At 40.6% G+C, this 22097-nt stretch overlaps 1 protein-coding gene across 5 annotated transcripts in view; it reads right to left on the bottom strand.

Annotated features, from left to right (window-relative positions):
- Positions 1–22097, bottom strand: part of DNM3 (dynamin 3) — a 707825-nt gene that overhangs the window by 15349 nt on the left and 670379 nt on the right. For 3 of the 5 annotated variants that reach the window (XM_062192784.1, XM_062192786.1, XM_062192785.1), the window contains 3 exons: positions 21928–22092; positions 14778–15004; positions 13959–14195 (listed from right to left, as the gene is read on the bottom strand). In XM_062192784.1, the coding sequence (XP_062048768.1) occupies positions 13959–14195; positions 14778–15004; positions 21928–22092 (629 nt within the window). Of the gene's footprint in view, positions 1–9341; positions 9610–13958; positions 14196–14777; positions 15005–21927; positions 22093–22097 lie in introns of those variants that run through there. The other 2 variants (XM_062192787.1, XM_062192788.1) reach the window with 2 other exon arrangements.

The raw sequence follows: 22097 nt of genomic DNA, 5'->3' as shown, positions 1-22097 counted from the left end.
GAGTTCTACTTCCTAAATATAATTGAAATTTCAAGATATAATTATGTCTTTAGGATTCAATTTACAAATAATTATATCTAGGCTTGTGGGATATTTACACATCCCAGGGTCCTAAGAACCACCAGGATCTGATATGAATTTAGTCAACTTTTTTTTTTTTTTTAAATCTTATTGATGAGACAGAAAGGTTTTGTCTATTGAACCCTGAGAAGTAAGATACTTCCTTTCTTTTGGATACATATGACCAATTTCTTAGAAAATACTACACTTGATCTTGGTCAAAAGGCTGAGAAAATAAAACAAAACAAAAACTGCTTTCTGAGATGTTAGGAATTGAAATCCCTTACTTCTCCACTACCCTCTGAAATTATTTAACCTTGCATCATTTTCAAAGTTTGAGGTGTGAATGTGTATCTGATCATCTGAACAATACTCTATACCTCCTATCAACTGAGATTATTCTTGACCCTCTCTGCAGTTTTCCACAGTACCTTCTAAAGGCAGTGTCCCAATCAGTAAATCAAAAAAGTGAACTAGTGAACAGACTCAAGGATAAATCAGGCAGGAACACAACTCTAGGGAAAACGGAAATGATCAAAGATCCTTACTTTGTCTTATGTTTATCTATTCTAAGAAAACAAATTACTGGACACAGTGTTGTAAGTTTCAGCATTACATTTCTATTTGCTTCCTATTTTAAGCACTTATTCAATAAATAGATTCTACATAGCTATAAGGCAAAAAACTAAGTTCAAAAATGCAATAACAGTTATGATTTTGTCCACATGGAAGATAATATTTTGTAATTTATAACAAAAAAACTAGAGGGCAATAGCCAACATATTTTTGGCCTTTTTGGTTTCAGTAACAGAGTAAGCCAGTACTGTCCAAGAACAGTTTGCAGTAGATGTTGGAAAGAATAAACGACTTGGAGTCTACTTAAAGGGTTTAAGGAATTCCCTAAAATGATTCTTGCTACATATTAGAGGAAGCATTTCTTTCCCTGTGAAAATGAACCCAAGATTTTCTAATGTATGTCACCGGGAAAATATGAATTAATTAATGGAAGTGAAAATAAAACCATAAGGAGAAAAAGTCCACAATTCAATTTAATGATACAAATATGTAATATCCTGTGTAAAGTAGTCTCTGTGACAAATTGTAATGTAATCTGCCTTGTCACATTTTCTCTGCATTGTCCTAAATATCCGACTTGGATTTCACCAAGAGGTATTGCACAAATATGTCTACTGTGGTTATGGGAAAAAGGCAGTTTGGAGGATGATTTGCCTAGTAAAATTCTGCTCAGCTTGTGATTTGTAAAAAATAATTTTTTAGTAACAGTCACTCAGGCATTGTTTTCAATTGAATAGAACAAAACAATATGTTTAAATTGGTTCATAAATATACTAAGCTTTGGGCTAATTCCAAGACAAACTGTGGTTAAGTATTGCAAGTCAACTCAATTTTTGTATTCTTTCATTCCCTCACTAAGCCCTACTTCTATGCTAGGCTCTGTACAAAGGGCTAGAGACACAGAGATAAGAAAGACAGTCACTCCTCAAAAGGAGCTTCTCCTTGAGATGGAAAGCAAAAAGCTGAGGGCAGCAACAGTGGGGTAAGTGGCACCACAGGACTGGGCTGCAGGAATCTCAGGAAGCCTAGAGTCTCAGCCTGGAGTTGGAAGGAGGCTATAGGGTTATCAGGACTGCCAGAAAGCCAGGAGAATTGAGGGGACTGGCATTCCAGTAATAGTAAAGGTAGTTGTGAAGGAAACAAAGCCAGGAAAGTACTGCCAGTTTGAGGAATCAAGTGCTGTCTTATTTTTGATCATAGGCAACCAATAATTCTTTTGTGCTCAGTCCTAATAAAACTATAACACAGATAACTTAGAGGTTTTTTAGTTGTATTTAAATATGATTTTTTTTTTGACAGGCAGAGTGGACAGTAGAGGGAGACAGAGAGAAAGGTCTTCCTTTTGCCGTTGGTTCACCCTCCAATGGCCGCCGCGGTAGGCGTGCTGCGGCCGGCGCACAGCGCTGATCCAATGGCAGGAGCCAGGTGCTTCTCCTGGTCTCCCATGGGGTGCAGGGTCCAAGAACTTGGGCCATCCTCCACTGCACTCCCTGGCCACAGCAGAGAGCTGGCCTGGAAGAGGGGCAACTGGGATAGGATCGGTGCCCTGACCGGGACTAGAACCCAGTGTGCCGGCGCCGCAAGGCAGAGGATTAGCCTACTGAGCCACGGCACCGGCTTAAATATGATTTTTTAACAAAGATTTATCTATTATTTTTATTTGAAAGGCAGAGTTAGGGAGGGGGAAATACCCCCTCACACACACACACACACCACAGAGAGAGAGAGAGAGAGAGAGAGAGAGAGTTTCCGTCCACTGGTTCACTCCCCAGATAGCAGCAATAAGCAGGTAGGGCTGGGTCAACTGAAGCCAGGAGCCAAGAACCTCCTCCAGGTCTCCCATGTGGATATCAGGGGCCCGAGCACTTGGGCCATCCTCTGCTGGTTTTACTAGGTGCATTAGCAGGGATCTGGATTGGAAGTGGAACGACGGGGACATGAACTGGTGCCCATAAGGGATGTTGGTGTGTTGCAGGTGCCAGCTTCACCTGCTATGCCACAACACCGGCCCCTTTAAATATGATTTCTAAAAAGCATTACTTTTGAGATTAATTTTTTATATTTTGGCCTCCACATCATAACATAGACCATAGATAAGGTGGGGAGAGAAAAGGATCAGAGAGATGCAAAGAAGCAGAAGTTAAGAACTTAGTGTGGGAAAATTACACAGAGAGGGGCCATCACTTTTTATGGGTTTTTCAAGCACATGGCTGTGAATAAAGTTAGATAATAGCCTTTCCAGTGATTCGTTGTGCCTTTTGTGCTTCCCTCCTCCTCCCTCCTATTTCCTCCCTTCCTTCTTCCCTCCCTCCCTCTTTCCCTTTGTTCCTTTTCTTCTTTCCGTTCTCTCCACTCCCATGCGCCCACCCCCTCCAAGAGACTTCCCAGAACTTAATTTCTGTAGAAACCTATTACTCCCATAGATGGTGGTGGGTAAAACTGTTTCTGATCCTCCTCACCTTCTACGTTCTCTCTGCCTCCCTCCCCCCGCCTCCCCAGGCTCCAGCAGAGGGGGAGGCAGACTCCCACCACTTGGCAGAAGAAGGAGAAGAGCTGAGAACTAGCCACAAGGCAAGTCCGGCTTCCACTTATGAGACATGCATTCCTTTGTCATCTCAGCTCAGAGAGAGAGAAGAAATAAAAGCAGCAAGGGTGAGGGCTGTAAAATTCATTTCTGCCCTGTGATATTTGGGGATCTTTTTTCTGCCTTTCTGGGACAGCAAGGACTGAGAGTGTGACTTGGGGCCTTTCCTCAGAGAGCGTGGCTATGTAAGCAACAGTGTTGATAGAAAAGCTAACATTCTGATTCCTTTTATTTTATTTTTCTTAGCAACAATAAACAGCGTGAGGAATTTGGAGACTTAGAGATTTGTGCTGTACCAACTTTTCAGTGTCTGCCTGATCTTGATATTGTCCCTTGCATTAAGGGACAGTTTTAAGGGTATCACTTGTTTTTTTTTTTTTTTTTTTTTTCTGGACACTTGAATCAGTCCAAGTGGTTAAAAACGGAGACAAAGAGTTGCCCTTTACCAATTACAATCCCAGTCACTTATAAAAAGAAAATCCAGCAGGAGGAGCTCTAACATGCCTTAGAGCTCCAATTTTAAAAACGAAAAAACTTTCAAAGCAAACAGAAAAACAGAGAAGCATTGTGCCTTGCAAGCTGCCATGTCAGTGGACAAATATGTGAGTAAGTCCAATTAAATGCTCAGCAAGAAGCCAAGTGATGGGACTGATGGGGACAGAGCTGCCCATGCTTTCTCTCTTCCACAAGTCTCCTCGTTCTGATGCAGTTAAAGGGGGACAGGCTCTTATAAGAGGAAGAAATTGCAGACTTCTGGGCAATTTTAGAAGTTATTCTTTTCCTATGAAAGTGTCATATTGTTTCTAAATAAATCTCTGACAGTGGCTCAAGAATCATATCTTAAAATGGGATTTTCATTGTTGGTTGAAAGCACTAGAAATCTCCTAAAGGTTCAGCCTCCTACTTGGGGGTGTGTTGGAGGCACATTTTTTTTTTTAAATGAGAGAAATGCTGTGTTTGTAAAAATTGGTGTTAAAAGGGCAAAGAATCATATGTCCCCAGGGTCATGTAAAAAGTCTGCAGAAAGAATTAGAGCTTTCTAACACACACACACACACACACACTCACCAACTGAAGCACAAAGAACTTACTCAGGAAAATGGTGAGGAGCACACAAATTTAAGAGCTATTGGAGTTTCAGAGTAAGCCTTTCCACTTCGGACAGCGTTGTGGGGCAGACCGGATGAGTGGGCATATACAACAATCAGAATTACTTAACCCGAAGGAAATTTTCAGCCAATCTCTTTTAATCCCTTGCCAATAAGAAGTCAACGTTTTTGTTTTACACCTTACTGCTATGCCCACATTTAAAATTTTTATACAAGAATTTTTATATAAGCTCCTACAGAAACTTTAACTGGACTGGTTCAGACCAAAAGTCACTAAACAAAGCTAGTCTAGACAGAAAATCTATGGAAACCATATGTCCTTCGGGCATCTGTCGTGCAAAAACAGCCACAAGCCTGGAGAAATTGTTCACAAAATTTGCCTTTAGGATAACACTGCTGTAATGACCATGGAGGTTCTACTTAAGAAAACTTGGGAAAGTGAAGCCGGAATGTTTATAAACGAATGGCTCTCATTTCCACATATACCTCTAAATGTCTGTAAACATCACAGAGAGGACAGGCCTAGTCAGATATCATTTATATTTCCATTACTCTACAAGGGATCCAAAAAGTGTACAGTTTTGTTCCTCCAGACCCCTATGGAACATTAGATGAAGGGATCTCAAAGCGACTCTGTTCTCACCCATAGAGAACTGTTTTGAATAATGCTGTACGTGGGTAAGGCCAAAAGACAGAACATTTTCTTCTGATTATTACCTCATCCTACTGCTCTGCCAAGCACAGCTTGAAGGCAGGTGTCTGACATAAGTGACTAGAGGAAGACTATTCTAGATAACTGGGTGGCCAGCCCAGCCTGCAGACAAAGGAAATGGGGCGGGGGGAGGGATCAGATGGGAGCACAATAAAAAGCAACAGTCTAGAATCTTGCTTTTCCAATCCTGCAGTGCTTTATGAACTAGAGACAAAGGTCAGTGCTACCTTCATTATTGTAGCTACACAGTATTACAACTCAGACATTTTAATTTTAATAAGTGGCATTAAATCAATAGGAAAAATAAATGAATGCAAACTTTCACGACAAAGACAACATTTTAAGCAAAACTGTAAACAGTCCATGGAGACTATGAAAGTGTTTGTAAATTGCAGAGATTCTTTGTGACCCTTTAGAATATTTTCCTGAAACTTGCTCTACCTTGGAACAAAACAGTAGCAACTGTTATTGGCAAGAGTGCCCCCAAGTGTTGTTCACCTAGAATACAGCCAACGAACAATACATATAAATGACCACATGTGACAAAAGCTTTCCATATACAGAAATATTTATGTGTACAGAAATCTTCAAGATGTAATGAGTCACACACCAAAGTTTTAAGTAAAAATGAGCAACCACTACTTCAGTGTGCTTACTCAAAGATGTTGTGCTTTAAAATGAAGTTTCAATACACTTATTGGTGTTCAAGCATTAAGATGGTAATGGAGGAATTCAGAGTGTTTGAAGTATGAAAGCGAATCAAGTAATTACACCAAAAGTCTTCATTACAGATTCCTAAACTGATCTATTGAGTATTTAAGGAAGTTAATCACAGTCTGCCAGAGGAGGCAGAAGATTTTTCTGGTCCATTATTTTCAGTCCTAAGTGCCACTATTATTAGAGCTAAAAGTATAAGTCTGCTTTTATGCAAATAATATTTGCAGCATGGGTTTTATTTTGACTTTACACATAGGTATGTGGAGGGAAATTACTGCAGTGGTTTCTCAAGGCAACACATTTGCTACTGTTTTTGTAACTTTTCCATTCCAAGAAGTAATAATTAAGATACCACGGAATTTGCCTCATATGAAATTTTATTATTTTAGTTATTAAAATATTTTCCAACACTACTGAGGAGGAAAAGGAATTCTAGTTGTTTTTAAAAGACTATAGATATTTTCTCTTTTTTTATAGCTTTTCCTCAGTGAACGGTGTTTTAATAACCAAGTTGGAAGACTGGCTGTGGGCCCCTGAGCACAAAACTTAGGTATAGATTTACATGAGAGAACTTTGTTCATTCTTAAGACTAGCTTGGAGAGTAATCCTCATATAGACTTAAAAAATCCATGTGGTACAGAATGTATCTTACGTAAATACTCAATCCCAAACAAAATAATTTCATCATAGCCTCAGCCTGCAAAATGCCTTTAGAAGTCTTTCTCGTCTCTTACTCTCAAAGGAGGGCTCATGCTAGATGAGATACACTAATCTTCTGAGACAAAGAAAATAATTTAAGTATACATTTCAAAACCAAATTTAGATTGAATGGCCTCATGAAAAATCTGAAACCAAATACAGGTAATATTTATATGGTGGAGGCAACTAGTGTATTTGATTGTAAAATAAGCTCATTTCCCAAGGCATATTCAAAGCTACTGGAGACCTTCTTACATTGTCTTCCTTTTTCTCTAGGTTTTCAAAATTATCATAGAAGTGGGAGATTCTCCTGTGGCAGCGTATCTGGTTGGTGGTGATCCTGGTCATTACCTTATTCTCTCTCTTCATTGAAGCGTTAGCCATTCCACCAAAAAAGCAGGAAGGAAGCTTATTTCTAAATTACATATTAACTTGCATATTACTGGGTTCCAACAAGAGCAGTAAGAGAATTTACACCATGTCATGCTTTCTAGTGATTAAATTAATTCCCAGTTTGGCAGTAGGGGTTGTGGAGTGGGGAGCAGATTTTATGAGGGTTTGGAACTCTCCGTATCTCTGAGCAGTTGAAGTTAGGAGGCCCTGCCTTACCACTGATTATGAGTGATGGAGAATTTTGCTACTCTCCATTTTTTGGAAACACTTTTTTTCTTTTAAAATCCTTGAATGGGATGTGTTTACAATTTATGTGAACTGATCATCTTGACTGGAAAACAGGAGTGGGTGTTTCCTACTGCTCATGGGAGTTGTTAGAAAACAAGAAATCAGAGTACCTGCTATTTGCACTCTTGCTTCTGATGTGGCTGTGATGCTTGAAAAACAGTCAGAAAGGAAAGAAAGTACCATGCCATGATGCAAGGCTACTTCAGGCCCTTGTGGCTGTAGACTGTGCCCTGTGCAACGATTCTATTTTTGGTCAGAGTTGCCATGCCATCTAAAACTCATCTAAATACTTCAGTAATGTGACATCAATAAACAAGCAGATTCTCCCAAACCCAAAGCATTTTCAACACCACTCTCCCCTCGTCTGCACTGAAAATATTGGCCAGACCAAAAATGTAGCATTCTTTTGGCAACAGCATTTGGTAAACCAGATGGATTTCATTTGGCAAGTAAAGGGTGTAAATATGTGTTTGGATTCAGAGGTTCCCCCAGACAAAGCTTACAATATGTTGGCACAAGTAAACTAGAGGATTTCAGTGGGGGCATTTAAATTTCTGTGTTTAAGTAGCAATAAAGTTATGACAAGCAGGCAAAAGCCATCAAACCCTCAGCGAAATCCTCAATTCCTGTTGCCTCTTGCTGGAGATAGGCATTAAAGGTACATTCTTTGTGAAAGAGGCAGCATTTACATTTTCGTTTTTAATTTCCTGGCTTTTAGGGGCTAAAGCAAGTCTAGTCAGCGTTATTTAAATTTCGTTTCTAATATTTCACAGTAGCTGATAAGTCCGAGCGAAGGAGAAAGCCGTCAAGAGCCCATTCATAATTAGAGTTTGCTGCTTGGCTCCAACTTAGAATTGAAAGAAAAACAAGTCACGTTGGGCCTTGGATCTCTCTGAAACACATACCATCTAACCAGGATTGTCTGAACATAAAGGGTTCCCTGTAAAAATCACTCTTTTCTGATTGAGGGGAATTTGGGACGCTGGGATGAAATAGGAACCCCTGCTTGTGTGTGTCTGATCACACTAGGGAAAACAGTTTTCTCCTTTCTTTGAGCTGACATCAGGTTGTATGTAGGAACATTCAGCAGACTCCAACTGGTGACAATTTGCTGCTGACTGGCCACAGGAAGAATAATAATCATTGACGGTGTGTTTTTCACCGGCCAGTGGCTCCTCTGCCAGACTCCTGTCTTGGCTGTCTTCCTCTATCCATCAGGTGAAACTCAGGGCAGGCAGAATACCCTAAAACTCAGAAGGGCTTCCTTACAATGGTTGAAACTTAGCAGCTTGGGGCCCCAAAGAGCTCAGTGAGAGAGCTATTTGTTATTATTTGTCACGGGACATGGAAGCAGTTGTGTTCGGTTAGCTGAATGCCAGTTACGACTGGGCGGGCAGTGGCATGCTGTTATATTTACTGATGCCTGTCTGCATTTGTGTTACTTGCGCTTTGCCTCATGGAGATCATTTTTTAGTTTGCTTTTTGTCTTACCTGCCTGCAACATGGGATGTTTGGGAAAGTAAGATAAGGGTTTCATTGAAAACAAAAAGGCCATCTGCAGTCTGCCTTCCCACATCTGCAAAGCTCCCCTACTCTGACCTTCAAAAACACTGTGTCCTGAAGCCTCACTGACAGGGACAGCCAGTCACCTGGACTGGGACAGGATATGGGCAGGTTTGTGTAAAGTGGACCCAGAAGGAAACCACCAAACTAATTATACTTTCACTTATGCCAGATTGAAAACAAGTCCTGAAGCATGCAAAAGCTGACATCCACCTTTGATTCACCATATTTCACCAGTGAAATATTCTGTTACAACCAGAATCATTGTAGAATTGGAATGAGGCTTTTCATGGGATAGTTAATGGAGGGTTTAAATTAAAACGGACAGTTTCCTTAGTGAGCAGCACGTGGCCAAAATCCCTGTTTTCCCCGAAGTGTCCTAAGCATCATGAAGACTCATGTTAACATGGAAACAAATTATTAATTACAGTTTGGGGTTTCAGTAATAAATTTTGGGACATGGTTGCTTCATGAGATGCCTTGAACACTAACAATCAAAAAGAAGACCTCAAAGTTATTTCTATCCTTAGCACTTATACTTATGAAAAAAAAAAATCTTTGCTTGACTTTTAAATCCAGATGCCAAAAATAAAAAAACTGCTCCCTAAAATATCAGAATATCTAATTACAAATGTATTTATTTATTTTTCTCCTTTAACGGGGAACGGATGGTGAGGAAAATAGAAAGCTCATGGCTGACATCAGAAATCACAAGATGAGCTCATCTTTTGTCGAAATGATGCTCAGCTACTAAATGAATTCATACTTTTACAGGGCTGTAGAGGAGAGAGGAAAGCAGGGCGTTTCCAGTGCATGACTGCAGGGAGTCACACAAGTTCCTTAATTGTCCGTGCACCCTTAACCCACGACTTCAAGGCTCAGCAGCTTCATCCTTCACGGCACCAAACCTTGATGTGAGGGATGCAAAGACACACTCATAAGAATCGTGGGTTTGATCTTATTCAGAATTTGCGGGACTAGATGAAAACAAAAATGAAAAAAAAAAAAAACACACAAAAACCAAAACCAAACTAAAACCCAGGGAGACCTATTCCTCAATATGAAGCTTTTACAATAAAATTTAATTATTAAGAGAACCAAATGACTTTTATCTTTGTAAAGAAAAGAAAATGAGTTCATTGTCTCATTACATAGAGGGCTTTATAAATCTCTAGGCATGTTTGATTTAATACTAAATTACTGAAAATGTGGGATCATGACTTGATTCCATGTGTACCATGTGGAGTCCAGGAAGCCGTTTAAGTCATGGAATGGGCCTACACGAGAAAGTGCTATGCTGGCGCTGCCCATGCGGTGCTGGGACAGCAGCTTTGTCCTGGTGCCCAACAGAGACTCTTTCAACAGAGTGTTTCTTGGGTTCCATGTTGTGTTTCCATCATGTAGATGAGCTGGAGTAAAAGCCAAATCTTTTCAAGTGATTCAGCTTTTCCATTTATACAAGACACCATTGGACTTGGTGTTTGGTGCACAGGGTAGTTAGGAGAAAACACTTCTACTTTTTAACTTTTTTTTTTTTAATGGAAGATTGAGTGATGAGGTAAATAAAGTTATTCTTTCTTAGATTAGAGACCCCTCCTCCCATCCTGATATCCCCTTTGCACCACTGTAAAATAGCCTTGTTCAAGGACAGGGGAGAAGACAAATGAGTGAAATATTGCCAGAGTTTGCTACTACCATGAAAAACACACTTGGATACAGCTAATTTGTTCTGTTAATGGCAAAGGATGTGACTTCCAATTAACCAATTTTAAGAAGCTGTACCTGAAAACAGTTATATCAGCTCTAAATTTAAAGAAAATTAAGTTCTTCAATTAAGAGAACAGAGATCCTAAAGAGGTGGTGATGTCTGTTTAAGATCATCATGCTAAACAAATACACGGCTGCCTTGGATTTTTCAACAATTGGGCCCCTTCAGAGAAGTGGAGAGCAGGTGAGAGGGGAAGGGACAATGCAGATATTCTGGCAACAGGAAATGTCCCACAAATCACAGGTATGTGTGCACTGAACTATCTCATGACAGAAGCATCCATAATAGTGAATCTCCTTGGGATACAGATGCTCCCCTTGGTCGGATGGAATGAATTAAAACAGGCATGTAGTTTGCAGTACTTCCAGCTCCCTCACTGAAAGGCTTTGTGCATATAAACCAGAACAGCTTCAGCAGCTGAAGAAAGCTGGGCCAAAAGTGACTCCACCACCTCTCTCCTTCTTCTTCCTTAACATTGGAATGGAAAGACAGAATACTAATGGTATTCTTAAAGGCAAAACACTCATGTATTTTGTGCAATTGCCAGTGCTTTGATTGCCTTCGAATGGAGTTAAAAGTATAGAAGAGGATAATTCAAAAAGTTCATGGGGAAAATGAAGTTAAAAGACAAGTCCATTTGATGCAAAAACTGTTTTGAAATCCATGCACAGGAGCGGTCTTCAAAAAGTTCATGGAAAATGCATATGATGTGAAAACTGTGCATGTATTTCAAAACCCTTTTTGGCACCACAATAAAATTGTCTTTTAATTCCATTTTCCATAAACGCTTTAAGGTACCCTCATATGCTTTTAAAAGTTATCGTCATAACTTGCTAGTAAAGTCACAAATTATCCAGAAGAAAGCTATGTACAGGCACATGCTGACTGGCAGGTTTCTTGCCTCTAAAAATTCAGTTATCACCTCTGTAACAGTGAAGCCCAACAGGGAGCTGGCGAGACACCTTCTGTGCTGTCCTGTCCCGTTATGAGTTTCTGGTTTCAGATAAAAGAGGAGAAAGGGCCCTTATGAAAGCAAAGAACTTGAAAAATAAATCCAACTTCTTTCTCGGAAAGCTAAGGGTTGTTTTCCTAGAGATGATGGATAATGGCATTTCAAGTTTTAATTTCTACAGAGAAAATGGAGGCAAATCACAGAGGATATGAGGATATATATAATTAAATAGAATAAGGTGAAGTCAGCAAGCGCTTCCTTCAAAATCTCTCTCTCTCTTTCCTTCTTTCTTCTTTTCCTCTTCCTTTCTTTCTCTGAAATCTTAAACCACTTTTCTGGCTTGCATTTGCTAGGATTCCTGCTCTGGCTTTTATTAAAAACAGACTTTATGTGGTCAGAACTCTCCATCTAAAGCTAAATTTTAATAGGGATAGGGATCCTGACTGAGTCTTTCTTGGTCTCTCTCAGGTGACCATTCCCTCCCCCACAAGAGGGATTTCCCTCCCAGGGCGCTGAACTGGCACTGAAACTTGAAAGCTCAGCACAAAACAACCAACTTGCCTCTTCTCCGTACTTTCACTTCTGTTTTAAATTTGGGACTCTTTGCAAGGCCAGATCAGGTTAAGTCTGATTCTCACTTGAGAGGACTCTAGAAATTTCAAATAACCCCACTGTTGTTTTGTGAACTCCCCAACACAGTCATTAAATCTGGCGGCTCCCCTCTCAACTCTGCTGCCCGGGCCCCACCATCCAGCTGAGGCTAAGATCCCCTCCCTGGCTGCCTCCTTCATGGGAGCTTCAAAATACTGAGGGTTACTCCGACCCGCTTAAGAAATCGGTTTATCATTCGAAAGTTGGTTTTTCTGAAGGCTACTGGCAAGCCAGTTTATCTGAAACCCAAAGCAGTGAAGCAAGCAAGCAAGACATGCACCTTCGTTCCCCACAACAAGGACCACGGGGGTGCTCTGGTTCTTTCTCACAGCCAAACAGACAAAATAGCTGACCTCAAGACTCCCTCCCGCTTTTGACTCTCCCACTCCCAATGGCCTCCATACCTTCCTAGCATGGTGGAAAACATTTTCCCAGCCAATCTGAGGTTTTCCAAAATAATAAATTTGATTTTGCTTGTAGTAAGGCTCAGTGTTGGAATTCATTTTTGTTTTTTAACAATGAAGGGAAATTTGTTCTCATACTACAGCACAAGTGGCTCTCAGTGGAGAAGGATTTTTACTCCCCTAAGGGACACTGGCACTGTCTAGAGACATTTTTAGTGGTTGCAGCTGGGGGAGTGCAACTGACATCTAGTGCATGGAAGCTAACAATGCTGTTAAACTTCTCACAATACACAGGACATCTCTGCACAGTGAAAATGTCAGCCGTGACAAGTTGGGAAACCCTGCTGTCATGGCTGGGAGCTCTGCAGTCGACTGCGATTAAAGCCCAGCTCCACTTGAGGCCTGGGTGAGCAGCCTTGGACAAGTGGCTTAACCTTCTTAGTGCCCTATCTTTAAAATATACATAACAACCTATCTCAAATAGATTGTTGTGAGCATTAAACAAAAATGTACACACAATGCTCTTATGACAACCCCTAGTATGTAGGAATAATGTTAATTATTGCTGCTCCTAGAAATTCAGTTCCAAAGAAATTATAAGACAACCGTATTGAATTCAGAGAAAAAATAACAGGGGCGAGAGGACGTAAATCCTCTTTGATTGGGACCAAAATGATAACAGCAGTAATGAGCACAATCTTTATAGTTTATCAAACTCTTCAACTGTCCCATCTCACATGACTGGGGCAACACCCGTGTTGAATTTTCCCTGGTTCGTAAGTGAGGAACTCATAGAGTGGCCCATGGTCCGTGGCAGTCCAGGTCTTCTCACTCAAAATCCCCCAGTACTCTGCTGCACCACCCTTGTCTACCAGTTTAAGATCCCTCTTCTTTTCAGTACTCCCAATGGCCTGAAGACCAAAATGTAAGCAGGTGAGGTGACTCAACTTTCATGTCTGGGTAGAAGTCGTTTGTGTTTTTATGGTCTCCTGAGTATAGTCAGGTTTTCCTTCATGGAACATATGAATATTTTGTCTCTCTGAATTGAACTTAAAAAATTAACCTTAAGTGCAGGCCAATTTTCTTTCCTGTAAAATTTCTGATTAAGGAGGGGAAAATCCTTCATACTTCACATCTCAAAAATCTCTGATTACACTTTATATATTTGTATGGTAGATGTATGAAGGTAAGCCCATTGCTCCAACTATAAGTGTTTCAGGTCAATTATTTATTAGCTACACTGTTTGACCTGTTTATAATTGTCTCAATGTATTTTTAAAGGTACAATGGGGTATCTCATAAAATGGCTAGTGACCATGCACAGCAACCATTATGCTAAAATTCCTATGCACAGCCTTCAAAAAAACAGCGGCAGGTTATTCGGCCTCATTATCTTGGCCAACGCTGGTCTATTTCGTCTGTCATACCTCTGAGAGGATCACCGGGAGCACCCCCTCCCCCAGCGCCGGCAGCTCGCCTTACCTGGGAACGCTGGGTGGGGCCCGCGTGGGCCGCGACGGAACTTGCGGAGGGGCTCCCAGGGAGTCGCTGCTGTTGGGGAAAGGGGGCAGCGGCCCCAGACGGAACGGGACAGGGGGAGCCCCCGAGTGAGGGCCCGGGGAAGGAATGGCGGGAGCGGGGCCTCGGCCGGACGTGGGCCTTGGCAGGGGCGTGCTCAGCGTCGGCCGCCTCTGGGCTGTGGGACTTGGAGGAGGAGACCTGAGAAAAAAGACAAGGCATGGTTTGCCCGCTCCGCCCCTCAGCCTGGGCTCATCTTTTAAACCGTTTTATACCCTGGGGATTGCTTTTCCAAGTGACAGTTGACTCACTCAGACCCAGGCTACACCCGTGAAAAGTTACAAAAGGGTAAATGGTGAGGAGTACGCGCACCTCCTCCCCTCCCCTTGCATGCTGAGGAGACAAGGAGGGAAGCCCGGCTTCCGGGGCGTTCCCCGCACGTTCAGCTTCCGCCCAAGCTCACGTCCTCTCTCCACACCTCACTATGTACAGTACAGAACACAACCAGCTGTTTTTCAGGCTTCCCGCGAACTTGGTTATCGCTTCACTTCAGGACTTAGAGAACTTCCTTACCCTTTTTGACGACCGTTTAGCATTCACCTGCGAGGGTGCACACTGCTTGTTTTAGGAGGGGTTGGGTGTAACTGGACTTCCCTCACTCCTGAACTTGACTCGCTTTCCCCCCTGTTTTTCTTAAGCTTCATATTGGCTTAGGAAAGCACTCTCAGGAATGATATTGGCCACGTGTAGCAAGCCCCAGGTGTCCTGGGCCCATCTCTCTACCTGCGAGAGTGCTGTATCCAAGAGTCGTCCACGGGAGGCGGGGCGGGGGTGGACACCGTAGCCGTGTTGATGTCACCGATGATCACCAGGGCTTCTTTGAGGGCCTGGTACATTCGGAGCATCTCATCTCGGCGCTGAGCCTGCTCTGCGGATTCCTCCATCAGAGTATTTTGGTCCTCGGAAGAGTATAACTGTGCTAGGAGCTCGGAATTGATGAAATCTTTAACCTGTCAGGTCACCACCGACAAACAGAAATGGGATTGAATGAGTGACTGAATGACAAAAACATGGCTATGGCACTCAGCCTGTTGGCAAGGTCCACCAGTGTTCATCATGGGGAAAGGGAGGCGCCGTGTGCTTCTTTACTCTTATTTTCGTCACCATCGTCCTTATCCCTAGTACCAGGATATGCTATACCGGCCAATGCTAGTCCCAGTCCCAGTCCCAGTCCCAGTTTCCCTCTGTCTTCTGCCTGTCAACACGGCGGGATGACAAAGAGAAACTGAAGAGAGGCCAAAATCTTCCGTCACCAGGGTCTTCTGGCTGTGCATGCTTCCGCTGTGCCTGAGGCCGCTTGGCTTATACAAGAAGGAAGATACTATGAAGTAAGCAGCAGCATTTTCAACAGAAAATGGAGATGAAAAAAATATCCCTATGCCACAACACAAGTTTTCTATTCCTTGGCATCCCCAGGACTTTAGCTAATTTTTACCAAAATTAATAGAAAATTATTGATTCCAAGTTCTAATGTTGTCTCAAAAGTGGAATTAGCACCAGTAAGTTAATATTTATTACAGAACCTTATAAACTAGGTAAGTTGATTTATAGCAAAGGTATAAGAGATACACTCACTGTTGTCTAGATGTTTATGATAGAAGCTAGTTAGCAGCGACGAACACTGACATGAGGGTCCACAGATAGAACACATATGTAAAAACAAACTAAATTGTGAATAATATGTATGAGTCTCTAAGAAAGGTCAAAGGCGAGTATATTTAATTGTTATAAATTCAGACAGAAAACAGAATAGCTGTCACATGCTCAAAACTGTTGGGTTGGTGTTAAATTTGTGAGACATGACAATAGTTTCAATAAAACATGGCTTCATTATTTTTAAAGGTATCAAAACATGTAAAAAAATCCTGCCAAATCACAGCTTCATTGCGGTGAAATAAAAAGTATTCTATGCACATACTTTGTAAACCAAGAGTAATTCAAATGTGGAAGTAATTTCACAAACAGGATGTCGTCAGGGAACTGTTTGGTGGGTAGAAGGTTTATGCTGAGTGTGATAGTTGTGGAAGGTCAATTTGGACAGCAAACATGGGGCAGATGTGAAGGCCTTGAATGCCAAGGAAGTGTTTGAACTTTGTTCACTTGGCAATGGGAAGCCATGGAAGGCTTTTAAGAGAGTAAATGAATCGATAAAAGAGAGTTTTTAGGAAAATTAATCTGGTGGTGATTGGAAAAGAATTTGCAAGGGTGGGAGTAGAGATAAATCTGTTAGAAGGTTATTACGGATCACTCATGAGATGATAAGGATTTAATTTAGCAATATTGCAGTGGAATAGAAAACATGGGTACATAAAAATGATATTACAAAGGAAAGCTCAACTGGACTTGGTGCTGCTTGCATGTGAAGGGCAAGAAAGGAAGAACCAATCCTTGACACCTCAAGCACTGACATGTGGGTGAGTGGGGAACAGAAAAATAAATGTCAAGATAAAAGTCAGATTTAGAGTAAAGGCAGCATATTTGGCTTTAGGAATGTTTCAGTCCTGTTCTTGAAGATTTATTCACTTCTAAACACACTTGCAGGTACCCAGGAGGCATGGCCATTCTTCCATTCTGGTGTGTGTGTGTGTATGGACTTGATTCAAGTGTGCAGTTCAAAACTCCCAAACCAGACAATTTTCCTGGCATTGATTATCAGTTGACTTAAGCTCTTTTGAAGCTTTACATCTTAGTGGAGTATCACTTAGAATCTATTAAACACAATTTAAAAGAAGATCCTTCCAAGAATAGATTTAAAGCAGATCTGAATTAAGAATCAACTGTCAAACAAACCACAAAATAAAATAATAAGGACCTATTTCAGAATTCTGATCAGATTCTTCCACATCAAAATGTTACACACTGCAACTTGCCAAAAGCTTTAGAAATGTTCTGAAATAATATGAGCATTAATAGCATGAGAGGAAATGGTAACACACAGTGCAGTGGGTTAAGAATATAGCTTTTGGAGTCAGCACCCTAGCACTTACTGTTCTTGGGCAAACAACCTCAGGTTCTTCATCTGTTAGGAGGGGTAAAGATAGTGGCTATCTCAAGAGATGTGAAGATTAAGTAAGTGGAAGAATGAATATCAGTTGTCTAGAGCAGGATATCTAGCTGGCTAGTACTTAATAAACAAAAGTGATCATTTTTCATGTACAGAGGTTAATTGGAATTAGGTACACAGAGACAGAACAGCAATAGAATGCAATAGTGCAGGAACCAAGTGGTATAGTTAAATACAGAGCGTGGGCTAAAATTTTACGTTTCATTTCAGCAAATATGAGAAAGACTCCACTCTTCTTCTCTTGCCAGCCTAGCTTTGTAGTGCTGCAACTGGAGTTTGGAACAAAGACTTGGGGGAGTTTCCAGCCACTTCGGGGACTTTCTGAGCAGTTTGTGTGTCAGTGGTGCAAAGAGTTAAATCAAGGATCCTGCGTGACATTTAGAAGCCAACTGGATCCTTTTCAGAAGAGAGCATTTAGAAAGTGACTCTCAGAACATAACAAACCAGTTATACTTGGATGTGAGACTTGCACTAATAATTATGGTTTTAATTATAACACCTTATAACCTATACATCTTTGTATGGTTTGAAAAAAATTCTCACACGCAAAACCTCATTCCAGCTCAGACTCTGCAGGCTAGATAAACAGGCAGTGCTGCACCATGTCCCTCTGCTCAGTGTAAAAGAATGTGAGGTCATTAAAAACGTTCCACATGTTTTCCTCTTTCTGACTTTAACCCTTCTCTAGCAACCTGTGATATGTTTGGATCTGAAACCCTCTTTGTTATGTCATTTTGAAGCCTTGACACGACAGCAGAGAATTCTAGGGCTTTTCACGGTGTAGTTATCATGGAAACCATTTCCTTAAAATCTCTGTTTTTAGATGGGACACTCACAGTACAGAACGTAGCGCTCTCTCACATTCGCATAACACACATATAAAAATTTAATAGACAAATTTAATTTTGCTTGTTTGTTCTTGGCGGGGGAGCGGGGGGAGGTCTTGGTTGAAATTTTGTGCTTTGTTGAGATCTCAGAATTCTTTCACATCTACTTAAGCGTCCTTTCCTTTTCCAAGGGATTCAGTCCTGCTAAAGAACAAGGAAGTTTTCCTTCTTGAAAAGGCAACATCCTTTGATCCACAAACATAACAGTGGGGAAAAGAAGCTAGACAAAAAGGGGCATATACTATATGGTTCCAGATTTGAAACAAGTAAAATTAATCCAAGGTACATGAAATCCCTTGTTGAGGAGTGATGGAGAAGCTTTGGGAGAGGGGACCATAGAGAAGAGGGGGGCTTTAGGATTCCTGGTCACAATCTCCTTCTGGAACAGCATGCTCTAAATATCAGAATAAAGCTCTGGTATTTAAGGTGTACTTTTCCCTCAAATAATGAACATTTAAAACATTTTACTTCATACTAACATAAAAGTTACAGTGAATGTTGCAACTGAGGCACATGTTCTCAATTTTCCACCAAAGTGCCAATGGCCCAAGGGGAGTGAATGTGGACCTCCAGGGTCCCAGGGGCACAGGCTGCAGCATACAATCCAAGTGTGAAATGCCTCCAGGTTTCATACTTGGGTTTTGAAAAAAAATTATAACATCTTTTACATTCTATTTCATTTTCTCTGGGTTTGTTTGAACATAAGAAACAATGCTTTAAATGAAGATTGAAAACATTTTTTCTCATATTCAAACCAATCCTAATTAAATCTTCAAGTAAAAGCAGCCTTGAGGGAAGATAATCCATGGATATCCTTTGAGAGTGGGAGCCTTCCAGTTGGAGGGGGCTGACTTGAGTATTCCTGCCCCTGTTGTATGCATTATCTGATGTTAAGTGGCCTCAACATCAGACCTGGAGTGAGAAGACCTGGATTTCCATCTTGACTGCCACCCCAAGCTGGGTAATCCGGGGAAAGCCCCTGAACCTCCTGACTTGATGCCTCAACTGCTTCATTTGTAAGCTGGAGACAAGAATGATGGGTTCAGACAGAATTATGGGTCACTGTGGTACCCACATTTTTAGCACAAAGCTGGGCCCACTTTCTTGAGTCTCTGAGGGAGAACTATTGGGGTAAGCTACAGAAAAGAGGCCATCAAAATGAGATTGCCATGGGGTGTATTGATTCTGAGCTTTAAAGTCCTGAACAAAACTCTCCCCCCTTGCCTGTATCCTTTCCAGAACGACCGCCTGTCATAAACTGGCTGTTTCTTTGTGCTGCTGTTACCTGGTATGTTTAAGTAATGAAACAGCTGCTGCATTTCAATAGACAAAGGCTTACAGTATGTCTGAGGCAAGGCATTTATTGCTGGGCTTTAAACTTCTTAAACAATTCCATATGGAGACTTGAGTGGCAGAACACTTAATGTAAACTTTCAAAGGAAACTGCCCACCAAATTCTGAACTTTATGAAAGTTGGCTGAAACATATTCTTTTCCAGAAGGCTGAGCAGCCATTCCCATTTCGAAGAGGAAAGGCCACAGCACTGCTTTCGATAGAGTGGGAAAAAATAGAGGACCCCATTTTAGGTATTTTATGGGTCTGGAGAAACATGTAGCTTTTCTACCCAAAGCCATTTATAGAAGCAGCAGGGTTAAGTGGTTGGAATTCAGGATTAGGAGTCAAGCTATTAGTTTTCTAGCTGTGATTCTGTTACTAATTCCCTCACTTGAAGATATCTTCATTTTAAATCAGATAAAAAAATTCACCACATGTGCATGGCACAGTGCTGGGTGGTTATTGTGTTTCAATTTCTTTGTGCTTAATAGAGCACTCCTGGAACGAACCTAAAGTGCTTGGGCATTCTGTGCAGTAAGATGCCAAGAGAACATGAGTATATTTAAAAAGCATGTTATACATCTACATATATGGATTTATACATATCCCTAAAATATATGCAATGCAATATATATATCCATATAGATCTATATATCCATGTAGTAAATATAAGTAATATAAGTAAATAAGCTTAAGTCAATATAAATATAAGTAAACAAATATTTATATATCCATGTAGTAAAGAAAAACAGATACAACAATAATGAGAGCAATCATCCTAATTTCTGGTAGATAAGAAAACTTAAATTTCAAAAAACCGAGAACCACAGTTTCACAAGAATGCAACTCAATACCACAGCATTCATGAGACTTTTGCTTTCTCCCCACTCCTATTAGTCCGAGCTTCGAGGTTTGACCTTGGAGATCAGGTCCTAATGGAACTCTGCTTCCTCATCACTCTTATGTGCGGTCTCTCTCGAGACAACGAACAGAGCTTTACACATCCTGCAGCTGGAGGGTTAGCCATTTCATTAAAGCAAGCAAACAGGCCAGCGAGGAGTGAGGGAAGTTACCCCTACTTTTGTGTGTGTGTGTATGTGTGTGTGTCTGTGTGTGTGTTTCTCAAGAAGGTGAAAGTAGGATAGATAGCAATAGGGTCTTTTTTTTTTTTTTTCTTTTAACGAATTTGTGTCACGCTACTCCTCACAGCTATAGACAGGAAGTGCTATTTCCTGTGCTGATGATTTAATGTAGTGCAGAGCAAAGCTGCGTTTGAACTGATGGCAGCACTAATGACTCTCAGTAAAACAGTGAAAAGATAAATGATCCTTAATCAGGAAAATGTTTAAATTAGCAAGTGCCTGGATATACCACAGCAAAACAACCTGAATTCATTTAAGCAAAGTTAAGAGGGTAATTTTAAATACACAGGCTATTTGTTTAGTACTTTATATTTTTTCTAAATGGCTTGCAGCCACATTTATTATATTCTCTGACAGTTCTGTGAGGTACCTCAGTGTTCTCATTGGAGTGATAGAAGTGACTGACCTCAACACAGAGGCTCAATGACACTCTAGTTCACATAGCCGCTCATTGATTAAGCTTAAGAATACAATCCTTTGTTGCCACATTTTCAATTCATTACTTATGCACTGCTGAGGCTTCAAAGCTTCCTAACCTTGCTTAATATATGAAATGTGTATGAAGGTAGAATTAATTACAAACCAAATGTTCATATGAGTGCTTGGGTTTCTTACAATGCAGAGAACCTGGGCATTTTAGAAATAAAAACTTTAAATGAATCTTGGGATATAGAAAAAGGCTACTTAGCATTAAGGCAGCCATATTAATATTTTGTAATTATACTTTTCACAGTACTTTCACATACACTATCTTCTGGAATGAACTCCTAAGTCAAGTACACTTAATATGATTAGTAGCGTTTTACCTACGGAGGAAATAGATATAAATTATGTGATTTGCCGTAAGTCGACAGTTTGTAACTCAATCAGGGTTAAAACTTGAGTTTCTCTGGAATTCTGGTTCAGGGCTTTGCCATCTAATCTTGATTTCTTACAAGCAATGCTTATAGCATGCAGGTACTTTAAAAAGCTTATGGAAAATAGATTAAAAGATGATTATTTTGGCACACAGAAATTTTAAAATCTATTTTTTCATAATATGCATTTTCAATGGAGTTTTTGAAGACACTTCACACGTATGTTTCCGTGTGTGTGTGTAAAAGCATATCCTTTGCCTTTAATCTCAAGGTCTAAGAGCCAGGTTCATTTGTATTATTGCTGGCTTTGCAATTAACTTATACTGTAACCTGTTGTGCTGTTTTTGCTCTGTTTTCTTGAGACCACATTCACACCCCTCTAGAACAGATCCAGTGCGGAACTCTTCAGTAACAAAGTTAGAAGTTTAAAGTATTCCTTTCTAAGTTTTCTTTCACTGTTCAGTCATGTACCACTTGTAATAAAAAATGATGAACCAGAAAATATCACAAAGAAACCAAAGAGAATGTGTAGAAATTTCCACATTAGGATGGATTAGAAGTTAAAGGCAACAGTTTATAATCACTTACATTATTGATCATAAGGTGCATTATCGTTTTTGGAATTAGATCTCGGATACATTTGTTGATAATAGACATGTAGGAGTCTACAAGGTTGCGAATGGTCTCCACTTGCCTCTCCAATTGTGGGTCCATAGAAAAATTTTCTGCTTGGCCATTCTCATCATTTTCAGTCTAAA

The sequence above is a fragment of the Lepus europaeus genome, chromosome 5, assembly GCF_033115175.1.
Source record: "Lepus europaeus isolate LE1 chromosome 5, mLepTim1.pri, whole genome shotgun sequence".
NCBI lineage: Eukaryota > Metazoa > Chordata > Mammalia > Lagomorpha > Leporidae > Lepus > Lepus europaeus.
Note: the sequence above shows the minus strand (reverse complement) of the source record. Positions and strands in the feature narration are given on the sequence as shown.